Below are 14,693 nucleotides of genomic sequence, written 5' to 3'. Positions count from 1 at the left end.
GATTCAACTCTTACATGTCAATTCAGGATTCAAAACGACCACAAGACCTCATCTGTTGTTCTTGGGAAACTGATAAACGTATCAGAGAAATATATCTTGATTTACTAAACCACTCAGATATCAACAAAATATAGTTATAGTTGGCATAAGGGGATGGCAGGTCTAGGAAAGATTCCTGATAGAATATCTCAGGGGACAAACACTGAACTGTATGAGAAAAAGGGGGGTTTAGAAGGAAAATGATACAAATGTCACAAATATACCCAAGTAGACCTCATACTTCCTGTGCAGGAATATGGAATACAACGCTGACTGTCCTACAATCAAATGGTTGCCATTATGTGCTTACCTTGCAATAGATTTGTGTATTATTTGGCATGGTACAAGTGCCTAGGTTTGGCCACATTTGTTGGTTTTGGGGAAGTAAATGAGGGGTGCAATGAGAGGGTGGGCAGAGCAGGTATATTGGGTGGGAAATAAAGCAGACAGAGACTATACTTTTCAGTATCATGAAAACCAACAGCAGTTCTGCTTTGATCAGCACAGGTGGTCCTGAGCCTATCACTGTGGGTCAGCATCGGTAGTATTTACCTGGTTCTCTATTAGGTATATAATTTGTCTTGCATTCCCCCCGTTCCTATGGCCTGTACCATGGTTTGGTTGACTCGGCTGTGTAAGAGAAGTAGTTCAGTCCAGTTGAGACAGTAGGTATAGGGTGAGAGACTGAGAGGTCAATACTGTGAATTCCTGACAAACAATAGCAGGGGATGGTAGTAGCTAATCAATGTTTCCCCATAGCGCTTCATTTCCACTATATGCCACTACGGAAACCAAGACTAAAATACCACCAAGGTTAAATAGAAAAGACAAGAAGTTATCATATATTGAATACAGGGAAAAACAAAGTATATATCTGAGCATGGAAATTACTCCTGCTGTACCAATTGAAAAAAATGTATCCCCCTTTTTATCAAAATGATTAAGTCCTGCTTATGTGGACAATATACGCAAGAGGAGGTGGACCTGACCAAAAATAAGGGTTTCCCTACATAACTGTCAGTTTGGTTGTGATTGATACCTGTACGCGGCACCGTTGAGTTCGGGGTGCATTTGCTGCTGTTCCACTGTCCAAGGAGCCGTGGTAACAAAGAACTCTTTGTTGACACAGTTTCGTAAACTGTCAGGAATACGGCCTGCGTCGTAAAAACCAAAACATTCCAGTTAAGAATCAGCTCCAAATGAGTTTATAAGTGTGATAAATGTGTGTGTGTGTGTGTGTGTACCAGTGACGGCTCTGCGTATCTCTGTGGCGGCTGCCTCTCTCATCTCCAGCGAGGCCTGTTCACTGTACCAGGCCGTGTGAGGAGTACAGATCAGGTTAGGAGCATCCTTCAGAGGACCCTGGGTAAAACTACACACACCAGAAAAAGAGATTGGCTAACAGAACTGGATAATGGAGTTGACGAAGTTACCTTTTCACACAGATAAACACACACTCTCACCTGAAGGGTTCTGACTCATGGACATCCAGGGCGGCTCCCCGTATCCTGCCCTCTTTCAGGGCCTGAGCCAAGGCCTTCTCATCCACCAGACCTCCCCGCGCAGAGTTAACCAGAAACGCACCCTGGCGCATCTTAAACAAAAGTAAACCCATTTTACTAACATCAAATAGATAGTAGATATCTGCGATGAGATTAAGTGATATTCACTCTCCTGGAGAATACACATGTTGGAGCCCACTTGTACAGTATGTGCCTGCAGTGGTGCTTTCAACCATAAAGCCCTAAGGTGCCCTGCAGTATGCTCCTCGTACCAACAGCTTAGATTCAAATCACAAAGAGCTAACGGAATAAAACTTCTGTGTACCAAAAGAGAGAGACAGAGATTAAATGAGAGTATCTGGATAAAAGTAATCCCTTCATCTTGACAAAAGCTGAAATTCAGGGTCCTAGTTGTATCTGATCTGTAAAAGGCACAAGCCATAGACACCAACGTACGTACGTACAAACACAAAGATCTTTTGGCAACAAAGTAGTGATGTTCTTTAAGAAACTTTTCTATGGTTTATATGAATATATAATTAGCATGTTAACCAGGTTCTGCCTTGAGACCGCCCCTCACATTTCAAAGAGGAAATGGATGTTAGTCTTCTACAGCAGCATGCAGTTTTAAAAGCGGACTGTAGGTGACAGTGTTGATCACCAACTTGGCCACGAGGCTGGGTGCACAGCACTGTACTGTACATGGTCAATTATGGCCTATTTTAGCATTGTGTGTGTGTGTGTGTGTGTGTGTGTGTGTATGGGTGTATGTTTTAATTGCCTGCAAGTGTGTGTACCTGTTTGATGGTGAAGTCGTTGATGAGGTGGTGGTTGTGTTCATTCAGGTTGCAGTGCAGGGAGACACAGTCACTCTGGTAGAGCAAGTCCTGCAGGGTGTAGACACGCTGAACACCCAGCGAACGCTCCAGACCGTCCTGCAGGTACGGGTCGTAGAAGATCACGTTGAAGCCAAACACCTTGGCCCGCACCGCCACCGCCTGCCCTGAACGACCTGTAGACGTACACACGAATACAGTGTCAGAAAAGGATCACAAAGTTATGGTGAGTATGTGGACCAAGCACTATCAGAGTGTGTTCTTGCCAAATACCAACATCTCCTGTGACTCACCAAAGCCAATGAGGCCCAGCGTTTCTCCTCGGATCCTGGCGGCTCCGGATGCCACCTCTCTGATCTGCTCCACGCTCTGGACCCGTGTGCCCTCCCGGAGCGCCTGGTACAGCCATGTGTTCCGCCGGTACAGGTTGAGAATGTGGCACAGAGTGGAGTCTGCTGTCTCCTCCACCGCCGCCGATGGGATGTTACACACCGCGATGCCTGGCAAAGGGAAGACAGGATGAGAGAAGAAGAACACCAAAAATGTATAGAAGCCCTGTGCACAGCAATGTGCTGGTTATGGAAGGAACTACTAAGTATCCAAGAAACATGTAGAAACATGTCCCCACTTGGAAAGGCTGAAATTGATTCAAATTGTAGCGTTTCATAATTATAGTGAAAACAATTTTTAAACGAAAGACACGTTTCACACCAGGTTACTATGTTTATTGAGGATTTTTGTTTGAATTATTAAGTGACATGCCTGGGGCAAAAATGACATCTGTGGGGGACTATTTCTTAATAATGCTTTCACGGTTGTCTGTGTATTTAGGGGATAATACTTCAACTACATATGCTATGTACTGAAGTATACAAGAAGTGTTTGGTTAGGCTACAGTCCATAAAGTCTTGGCCGCAGTGCTGAGGAGTGGGCTGTTGTTGGTTCTATGTTGTGTCTGTCATATTGGCCGATGCAATAAAATGTCCCCTTAGGGGATCAATAAAGTTTGATCTTATACCTCTCTCCTCTCTGTTTCACTCTCTTACCCATCTCTCCGGCTGCCTTGATGTCGATGTTGTCGTAGCCGCTGCCGATGCGGATGATAATGCGTAGAGCCTTGAATTTCTCCAGGTCTTCTCTGGTCAAGGTGATGGTGTGGTACATCATGGCCCCTACTGCCTCGTTCAGCACCTGATGGAGAGGCACCTTCATCATCATCATCATTAAAGGCTTTTCATCATTATGTTTGAACATTTTGAATAAACCCTTTTTTTGTGTATGTGTGTCAAAAGCCCTGCGTTGTCAGAATATGTATATGGAAACAAGGTGAGGGTGGAGACGGGCAGGGTCATAAACTGGATTGATGTTTTATCCAGATCCCCAGATACCATAGCAAGTGCACCCTGTCAGGCGTTTTTGGTAAATAATAGATTTAAATTCTCCTCAGGCTAACTGCATTAGCTTGGCCTGCCAGATTAGCATAGCTGTGACTTTCCATAACGGTTTTATTAGAGCTAGCTGGAGTCAGCACAATATGCTAATTCAAGGTTAAATCTCTCCTCATGCATTCATCTATGCTTAGGCTGTGTTGCTAGCCAGAGGCAAGTTTGGCTGGAGACAACACGTCCTGTGGGTTGTAATGGCCAATGCTGTGTGAGTCATTAAGCAAGTAATCACTGAGCAATGTGTCAGACTAAATGGAAAAACTGAACGAGTGATTATTTTTATAACGATGGTGGACCAGTATTAAAATATACAGAAGTTGTAAAAAAGCAGTTTGATATGGCATAGAGGGATGGACTCAACCCAATAATGTTTTTCAGAATTTCTTATCCAGATCAAAATGTTGCGAGGAGAGTTTGTGTGGTGTGGAATGCTATCAGTACACCACTCCGTTGTACAGATCAAAGCTGATATAACGCTAAAGACTCATTTGTATCAATTCACTCACAGTCCACAAACAGATGGTTAAACTGCTTACATTGTTCTGACATCAGAGGGAGAGAACGCGCAAGCACGCGAACCCTTTAGCCTACACAACACAACACGAGAGTGATAAGTCAGCACCAAAACACGGCGAGAGCACGCTAGCACTGCTTTGAAAATGGATAGTGAGTCATTGTAACCTCCTAATAGTGCTGTAATGCTATGTAATTCACTGGGGAGAAATATACAGATTCAGGCTCCTGTCAGGGAACTAACTTGGCTCATCTTTCTCAGGCGATGCATGCAGAGAGGCAGTAGTGTGCGTTTCAGTATGTATGATGAAAGTGGGTGAACTTGTGTCTTTGAGAGGTGAGGGCTGTGTGTTTATGTGTAAATGTGAGTCAGCATGTGTGTGTATGGTTTGGTTTGTATTTGAGCCTCTGTGTTTGAGCCAATGTTAGTGGGTTGTTTGTGTGTGAGTGTGCGGCCCTTTCTCCTTTCGTGTGTGTGAAGTGCCACTTCTGCTGTCTCTGCTGACTCGTAGACAAAAGGCGGGAGCTCTGTCAATATTTCTACACCCAGGGTAGGCTGCCTCGCTGTGTAATGTACGTGCAAACAACAGCTGTTTGGACAGAAAGCCTTGGTGTGTGTGAACAGGGTAGCACAGAGAGGCCAGGGTCCAGAGAGAAGCATGTCAAGAGGTCAACAGAACCCGGGTCCTGTTTTTCCTCTCAGTTTCTCCTTCTCTCCATCCATCTAGCCTTTTCTATTTTCCAATCTCACTTGCTCCCTCTGTGCGTTACACCCAAACATAAATATATATTTTTAAATGGTTCAAAATCTCATTTTCTGACAAAAGATGTCAACAAACCTTGTTGACAAGATCACAGACAACATGATTATCACGGATTGTTTGGGCTTTTGACGCTGATCAACTGTAAGGTCAACATACACAATACATGGAAATTGCTTTGCTTTGTTAAATGGTGCAATATACAGAAATCGCACCGCCATTTCCTAGTTGCAGAAATTCTAATAGTTGTCAGGTTCAAATCCAAATCAAATTTTATTTGTCACATGCGCTGAATACAACCGTACTTTAAATTTTTGGATAAAAAACGTTCCCGTTTTAAACAAGATATTTTGACAGTTTTGGAAAGAAAAAACTCTGATGTTTCCAAAACTGCAAAGATATTATCTGTGAGTGCCCCAGAACTAATGCTACAGGCGAAACCAAGATGAAATTTCATACAGGAAATGCTCCAGATTCTGAAGGCGCTGTGTTCTAATGTCTCCTTATATGGCTGTGAATGCGCCAGGAATGAGCCTGTACTTTCTGCCGTTTCCCCAAGGTGTCTGCAGCATTGTGACATATTTGTAGGCATATCATTGGAAGATTGACCATAAGAGACTACATTTACCAGGTGTCCTGCGTCAAAATTATTGCGTAATCTCTAGGTCCATGCACGTTCCATTTCTTCAGAGGAGAAACTAAACTGCCACGAATAATTTATCATCAATAGATATGTGAAAAACACCTTGAGGATTGATTCTAAACAATGTTTGCCATGTTTCTGTCGATATTATGGAGTTAATTTGGAAAAAAGTTTGCGTTGTAATGACTTAATTTTCGGGTTTTTTCTTAGCCAAACGTGATGAAGAAAACGGAGCGATTTGTCTACACAAATAATATTTTTGGAAAAACTGAACATTTGCTATCTAACTGAGAGTCTCCTCATTGAAAACATCTGAAGTTCTTCAAAGGTAAATTATTATTTTGAATGCTTTTCTTGTTTTTGTGAAAATGTTGCATGCTGAATGCCAGGCTTAATGCTATGCTAGGCTATCAATACTGTTACACAAATGCTTGTTTAGCTATGGTTCAAAAGCATATTTTGAAAATCTGAGATGACAGTGTTGTTAACAAAAGGTTAAGCTTGAGAGCTAATATATTTATTTCATTTCATTTGCGATTTTCATGAATAGTTAACGTTGCGTTATGCTATTGAGCTTGCCTAGAGAATTACACTCCTGGATACAGGTTTTTTTCGTAGCCAAACATGATGAACAAAACGGAGCGATTTCTCCTACACAAATAATCTTTTTGGAAAAACTTAACATTTGCTATCTAACTGAGAGTCTCCTCATTGAAAACATCTGAAGTTCTTCAAATGTAAATTATTTTATTTGAATGCTTTTCTTGTTTAGCTATGGTTCAAAAGCATATTTAGAAAATCTGAGATGACAGTGTTGTTAACAAAAGGCTAAGCTTGAGAGCAAATATATTTATTTAATTTCATTTGCGATTTTCATGAATAGTTAACGTTGCGTTATGGTAATGAGCTTGAGGCTGTATTCAAAATCCCGGATCCGGGATGGCTAGAATCAAGAGGTTAACAACAACGCAGTTTTAAGAAACCCCCAAAAAAGTAAGAGATGAGAATAACAAATAATTAAAGAGCAGCAATAAATAACAATAGCGGTGCTACATACAGGTGGTAGTGGTACAGAGTCCATGTGTGGGGGCACCGGTGTCCAGGTAATTGAGGTAATATGTACATGTAGGTAGAGTTATTAAAGTGACTATGCATAGATAAAAACAGAGTAGCAGCAGGGTAGAAGGGGGGGGGCAATGCAGATAGTATTGGTAGCCATTTGATTAGCTGTTCAGGAGCCTTATGGCTTGGGGGTAGAAGCTGTTTAGAAGCCTCTCGAACCTAGACATGGCGCTCCGGTATCGCTTTCCGTGCGGAAGCAGAGAGAACAGTCTATGACTAGGGTGGCTGAAGTCTTCAACAATTGTCAGGGCCTCCCTTTGACACCGCCTGGTACAGTATTCCTGGATGGCAGGAAGCTTGGCCCCAGTGATGTACTGGGCCATTCGCACTACCCTCTATAGTGCCTTGCGGTCGGAGGCTGAGCAGTTGCCATACCAGACAGTGATGCAACCAGTCAGGATGCTCTCGATGGTGCAGCTGTAGAACCTTTTGAGGATCTGAGGACCCATGCCAAATCTTTTCAGTCTCCTGAGGGGAATAGGTTTTGTCGTGCCCTCTTCATGACTGTCTTGGTGTGCTTGGACCATGTTAATTTGTTGGTGATATGGACACCAAGAAACTTGAAGCTCTCAACCTGCTCCATTACAGTCCTGTCGATGAGAATGGAAGTCCAGGATCCAGTTGCAGAGGAAGGTGTTTAGTCCCAGGGTCCTTAGCTTAGTGATGAGCTTTGAGGGAACTATGGTGTTGAATGCTGAGCTGTCGTCAATGAATAATCTTCTCACATAGGTGTTCCTTTTGTCCAGGTGTGAAAGGGCAGTGTGGAGTGCAATAGAGATTGCATCATCTGTGAATCTGTTAGTGCGGTATGCAAATTGGAGTGGGTCTAGGGTTTCTGGTATAATGGTGTTGATGTGAGCCATGATCAGCCTTTCAAAGCACTTCATGGCTACAGATGTGAGCGCTATGGGTGAGTAGTCATTTAGGCAGGTTACCTTCGTGTTCTTGGGCACAGGGACTATGGTGGTCTGCTTGAAACAGGAGATATTGAAAATGTCAGTGAGGACACTTGCCAGTTGGTCAGCACATGCTCTGAGCAAACGTCCTGGTAATCCGTCTGGCCCTGATGGCTTGTGAATGTTAACCTGTATAAAGGTCTTACTGACGTCGCCTGCCGAGAGCGCGATCACACAGTCTTCCGGAACAGCTGATGCTCTCATGCATGTTTCAGTGTTACAAGCATAGAAGTAGTTTAGCTCGTCTGGTAGGATTGTGTCACTGGGCAGCTCTCGGCTGTGCTTCCCTTTGTAAGCATGTAATAGTTTGCCACATCCAACAATTGTTGGAGCCGGTGTAGTACGATTCGATATTAGTCCTGTATTGACGCTTGACGCTTATTGACGCTTGCATGTTCGATGGTTCGTCGGAGGGCATAGCAAATTTTCTTATAAGCTTCCGGGTTAGAGTCCCGCTCCTTGAAAGCAGCAGCTCTACCCTTTAGCAATGTGACAAAACAAGCAGTCATTGTGCAGAGAATCATTGTACCATCTAACCCGCTGTGAAATATATTTTCTATAACCAAATTTGTATTTTCAGCTGTTTGAAGCTGGTGAGCAAAACTGAAAGCAAAAGACGCAAAAAATTAAGAATGGGAAGCATAGAAATAGTACACATAGAACAGATCTACCGCTTCTTAGCCTTGCTTTCAATTGTAATGACAGATCTATAACTCACATTTATATGTGAATTTGGTCGCATCGCCCAAAACGTTACATATTGCAGCTTTAAACTTTTTGCACATTTAGTACTTTACACAAAGAGGGGAAGATTTGACCTTGCACTGGTATATTGCAGATATATAGCTAGCTCAGTATACGTTGACATTCCTTTACCATAACCAGCCTCTCTATTTAACAACCAGAGGAGGAGAGGAGGAGCACACTGTCACCCAATGACATTAAATCATAATGAAATCACTGGGAGAGCCAATATACTCTACTGCAATATCAGTTTTATGTCACAGAAAGAGAAAGGGGGGGGGGGATACAGGGGAAAAGGAGGAGTGGAGGGGGAGGTGAAAAGAGCTACAGTTTGAATTGATGACATGCACATTGTTAAGGCTTATTCTTTTGTAGAAGCCCATGCAGTCTCAGTGTATAGCATGTGCATGTATGTGCACGCATGCTCGTGTCAGTGCCTGAAACAGTGTGCGTATGTGGTTAAGTGTGTGTTGTACCTTCTCGTGGATCTCCTGTGTGGACTGGGCATCACAGAAGGCGACAGTGGCCAGGTCTTTGAGGATGGGCATCTCGACTGTACAGTCACGTCCATCCAACAGGGCCACTAGGGGGCGAGGGTGCATGGGCCCATTCATGATCTGGGGACGGATACCTACAGACAGAGAGAGACAGAGATAGAGACAGAGAGAGATAGAGACAGAGAGATAGAGACAGGGAGAGACACAGAGCGAGAGAGACAGAGAGAGAGAGATACACAGAGAAAGAGAGCGAGAGAGGTTTTAATTATGGAGCCTCCCTAAAGCACACACACAGCAGTTACAGTAGAGTACTGTGAGACACACAGCAGTTACAGTAGAGTACTGTGAGACACACAGCAGTTACAGTAGAGTACTGTGAGACACACAGCAGTTACAGTAGAGTACTGTGAGACACACAGCAGTTACAGTAGAGTACTGTGAGACACACAGCAATTACAGTAGAGTACTGTAAGACACACAGCAGTTACAGTAGAGTACTGTAAGACACACAGCAGTTACAGTAGAATACTGTAAGACACACAGCAGTTACAGTAGAATACTGTAAGACACACAGCAGTTACAGTAGAGTACTGTAAGACACACAGCAGTTACAGTAGAGTACTGTGAGACACACAGCAGTTATAGTAGAGTACTGTAAGACACACAGCAGTTACAGTAGAGTACTGTAAGACACACAGCAGTTACAGTAGAGTACTGTAAGATACACAGCAGTTACAGTAGAGTTCTGTAAGACACACAGCAGTTACAGTAGAGTACTGTGAGACACACAGCAGTTACAGTAGAGTACTGTAAGACACACAGGGAACCTCATGAAAACCTGAAGGGTCGGAGATTGTCAAAAATAAACCACATGGGAGTATAGACTGCCATGTGCAGAGTCTCTTTTTAACAGAACCTTCTCATAGACATTGGATGTGTGCATGCAATCCTTTCACAACCATGCACATAAACAAGACGTTCGATGTGAAGACTGACAGTTTGATACAATGAATGACTCAAACTGGACTGAGTGCTCTTTTCCACTATCATCTCCCTCTCACCTAGTAAGACAGATCAATAACACACACTCAACACTTCCTGAAATAACAAACACCTCTTCTGTGTCTCATGATGTGACTCCAGGTACCTCCAGATACCAGGGAACAAGGCCTTTCACGTCATGAGGTCACTCCCACCCTATCACAACCCTGCAGGGGCAGTTGTGTGTGTGTGTGTGTGTGTGTGTGTGTGTGTGTGTGTACACACACACCTAAGCAATCACACACGCACGTGTCTTCTGTATCTGTTACAGCCTGATACTATAGACCACAATCTCTCAACCTTCTGCACACACCACACAATACCACCATCCCTGGAGCTTCAATGGTAACACACCAGTGAGCTACAGTACCTAGCCACCTCCAGATGTACAATTCAATAAGGAAACAGAGAAAAAAAGAGAAGAGTGACTGGACAGAATGGAACAAAAAAAGGAAAGTGGGGAAGTGAACACCATCCCTCCCTACTGCTGTTGTCATGGTGATTACAGGATTTGGGCAGGATTATAAAATATTTTATTTAGTGGCATCTGTGCTGCTGGGGAGCAGATCTGAGCTTTTCTCTCTGCACTCCAGAACTGTAACCTGTGCCCGCCGAATGAGAACACAAGATAGCATCAGGAATACAAAAAGAGAATGCATAGAAATGTGTCAGAATGTAACACCAAAATATTTTGCTTCACAATAACACACTTTTGTTCTCCATTCGTTTTTTTTTGTAATAACAAAAAACAGCTAACCACTAAATCCTAAACTGAACCCAACCTAGTAAATGTATGAATTTTCACCTTGGTGACAGTAACCAGGGAGGGTAAAATCACAAGGGGATGGTAGAGGAAATATTTTCACACAGTACAACCTATAGAACGCACCTACAGACATCCTGTATAATGTCACAGCTGTGACAGACTGCCCGTATCCACTGAGGTCCCCAACGAGCCATGTGAGTGTGGATGAGCTCGGAAAGGCTAGTGCATAGATTTGATCATGGGCTAGTGTGTCAGTCACTGTGTCAATAAACTCTCACTGCCTTGTACATGAAGGAGTGCAGAGGAAGGAAATTGCCATGACAACATTGCTCTTTACAATTGAGTGAATAGGGTACCTACAGCATCAATATCCCTGGAAGAGTGATGTCAATATAGCTATAGTGCTCCACAGAGACACACCAGAGTCTCCTAATAACCCCATTAACATAGCACAGAATGGGTGAAAATAAGTTGTTTCAAATACCCTATTAGCTGGGAGCAGAAGGTCTCTCTCCTTCGGTATAGCTGTGTGCTCGGGTGTGGCTGAAACGGCCACATCTACTCATTTGAAGGGGTGTCCACATATCTTTGGCCATGTAGTGTATTTGCTGCAGTGTGCAGGTCCAATAGGCCTTACGGTTGGGAATATATTCTCTCTCCCTCTCTCCCTCCCTACGCTCATAAGAGCCTGGCAAAAAACTGGCAACACTGTAGGAAGTGGGTCAATATACTTACGATTCATTATTACCTTGTGGCTAATACTAGCACCCTAATAAGAGTGAATAAGAAGCTGTGCTAAATACATGATACATTGCTGGTTAATTAGCTACTAATGAGAGCCTAATGAGGTCCTAAAACCTGGTCACAAATTCTGAAGAGCTTCTTAAAGCAGCCTGGGAGAAAAGACCATGAGGCAAGTCACGCATCCACCCTGTGTGAAATGCAAGTCACATCACGTCAAATGTGCTACAGCGCCATACTGTGCCAATATGTTCTTAATGCCATAATGCAATACTAATGTATGTATCATACATGTTCTGGATCATCTGAAAATAGAGTGGAGATTAACAGATATGCACACACACGCACAAGTGCACAAACTCACCAGTACACACACACACATACAGTGCCTTCAGAAAGTATACAGACCCCTTGACTTTTCCCACATTTTGTTACAATTTCCTCAGCAATCTACACACTATAGCCAATAATGACAAAACAAAAATACATGATTTACATAAGTATTCAGACCCTTTGCTATGAGACACAAAATTGAGCTCAGGTGCATCCTGTTTCCATTGATCATCCTTTGATATGTTTCTACAACTTGATTGGAGTCCACCTGTGGTAAATGCAATTGATTGGACATGATTTGTAAAGGCACACACCTGACTATATAAGGTCCAACACTTGACAATGCATGTCAGAGCAAAAACCAACCCATGAGGTAGAAGGAATTGTCCTTAGAGCTCCGAGACAGGATTGTGTCGAGGCACAGATAATCAAATCAACTAACATTTTATTGGTCACATACACATGGTTAGCAGATGTTAATGCGAGTGTAGTGAAATGTTTGTGGTTCTAGTTCCGACCATGCAGTAATATCTAACAAGTAATCTAACAATTTCACAACAACTACCTTATAACCACAAGTGTAGAATATAATAATAATAAGAATAATATGTACATAGAAATATGTGGATGAGCGATGGCCGAGCGGCATAGGCAAGATGCAGTAGATGGTATAGAGTACAGTATATACATATGAGATGAGCAATGTAGGGTATGTAAATATTATATAAGTGGTGGCATTGTTTAAAGCGGCTAGTAATACATTTATTACATCCAATTTGTAATTATTAAAGTGGCTAGAGATTTGAGTCAGTACCTTGGCAGCAGCCACTCAATGTTAGTGATGGCTGTTAACACTCTGATGGCCTTGAGATAGAAGCTGTTTTTCAGTCTCTCAGTCCCAGCTTTGATACACCTGTACTGACCTCGCCTTCTGGATGATAGATGGGTGAACAGGCAGTAACTTGGGTGGTTGTTGTCCTTGATGATCTTTTTGGCCTTCCTGTGACATCGGGTGGTGTAGGTGTCCTGGAGGGCAGGTAGTTTGCCCGAGGTGATGCGTTGTACAGACCTCACTACCCTCTGGAGAGCCTTACGGTTATGGGCGGAGCAGTTGCCGTACCAGGCGGTGATACAGCCCAACAGGACGCTCTCTGTTTATGGTGACAAGCCAAATTTCTTCAGCCTCCTGAGTTGAAGAGACTCTGCTGCGCCTTCTTCACCACGCTGTCTGTGTGGTTGGACCATTTCAGTTTGTCCGTGATGTGTACGCCAAGGAACTTAAAACTTTCCACCTTCTCCACTACTGTCCCGTCGATGTGGATAGGGGGCTGCTCTCTCGGATGTCACCTCCTCCCTGTAGGCCGTCTAGTCGTTGTTGATAATCAAGCTGTAGTGTTGTCTGCAAACTTGATGATTGAGTTGGAGGCATGCATGGCCACGCAGTCATGGGTGAACAGGGAGTACAGGAGAGGGCTGAGAACGCACCCTTGTGGGGCCCCATTGTTGAGGATCAGCGAGGTGGAGATGTTGTTTCCTACCCTCAACACCTGGGGGCAGACTGTCAGAAAGTCCAGGACTAATGATGAGTTTTGAGGGGTTTATGGTGTTAAATACTGAGCTGTAGTCGTTCATTCTTACATAGGTATTCCTCTTGTCCAGATGGGTTAGGGCAGTGTGCAGTGTGATTGTTATTGCATCGTCTGTGGATTAAAAGGGGCGGTAAGCAAATTGGAGTGGGTCTAGGGTGTCAGGTAGGTAGAGGTGATATGGTCCTTGACTCGTCTCTCAAAGCACTTCATGATGACGGAAGTGAGTGCTACGGGGCGATAGTCATTTAGCTCAGTTACCTTAGCTTTCTTGGGAACAGGAACAACGGTGGCCCTCTTGAAGCATGTGGGAACAGCAGACTGGGATAAGGATTCATTGAATATGTCCGTAAACACACCAGCCAGCTGGTCTATGCATGCTCTGAGGACGCGGTAAGGGATGACGTCTGGGCCAGCAGCCTTGCGAGGGTTAACACGTTTAAATGTTTTACTCACGTTGGCTGCAGTGAAGGAGAGCCCGCAGGTTTTGGTAGCGGGCTGTGTCGGTGGCACTGTATTGTCCTCAAAGTGAGCAAAGAAGTTGTTTAGTTTGTCAGGGAGCAAGACATCATGGTACGTGACGGGGCTGGTTTTCTTTTCGTAGTCCGTGATTGACCGTAGACCCTGCCACATACCTCTCGTGTCTGAGCCGTTGAATTGCGACTCTACTTTGTCTCTATACTGACGCTTACCTTGTTTGACTGCCTTGCGGATTGAATAGCTACACTGTTTGTTTTTCGGTCATGTTTCCGGTCGCCTTGCCCTGATTAAAAGCAATGGTTCGTGCTCTCAGTTTTGCGTGAATGCTGACATCAATCCACGGTTTCTGGTTGTGGAAGGTTTTAATAGCCGCTGTGGGTACAATATCACAGATGCACTTGCTCATAAACTCGCTCACCGAATCAGCGTATTCATCAATGTTATTGTCCGACGCTATGCGGAACATATCCCAGTCCACGTGACCGAAGCTATCTTGAAGTGTTGAATCCGATTGCTCGGACCAGCATTGAACAGACCTGAGCACAGGCGTTTCCTGTTTTAGTTTCTGTCTATAGGCTGGGTGCGATAAAATGGAGTCGTGGTCAGATTTTCCGAAAGGAGGGCGAGGGAGGGCTTTGTATGCGTCGCGGAAGTTAGAGTAACAATGATCCAGGGCTTTGCCAGCCCG

The 14,693-nt window shown here is 43.8% G+C and overlaps 1 protein-coding gene across 1 annotated transcript in view; it reads right to left on the bottom strand.

Annotated features, from left to right (window-relative positions):
- LOC124038268 (trithorax group protein osa-like) overlaps positions 1-14,693 on the bottom strand; it is a 50,058-nt gene that overhangs the window by 1,967 nt on the left and 33,398 nt on the right. Inside the window, 8 exon segments of the mRNA XM_046353914.1 lie at positions 592-669; positions 1,079-1,193; positions 1,284-1,411; positions 1,503-1,633; positions 2,339-2,553; positions 2,671-2,877; positions 3,424-3,568; positions 9,038-9,192. Of these exon segments, the coding sequence (XP_046209870.1) occupies positions 603-669; positions 1,079-1,193; positions 1,284-1,411; positions 1,503-1,633; positions 2,339-2,553; positions 2,671-2,877; positions 3,424-3,568; positions 9,038-9,192 (1,163 nt within the window). The 3' untranslated portion in view covers positions 592-602.

This window comes from Oncorhynchus gorbuscha, linkage group LG06, assembly GCF_021184085.1.
Source record: "Oncorhynchus gorbuscha isolate QuinsamMale2020 ecotype Even-year linkage group LG06, OgorEven_v1.0, whole genome shotgun sequence".
Taxonomy (NCBI): Eukaryota; Metazoa; Chordata; class Actinopteri; order Salmoniformes; family Salmonidae; genus Oncorhynchus; species Oncorhynchus gorbuscha.
Note: the sequence above shows the minus strand (reverse complement) of the source record. Positions and strands in the feature narration are given on the sequence as shown.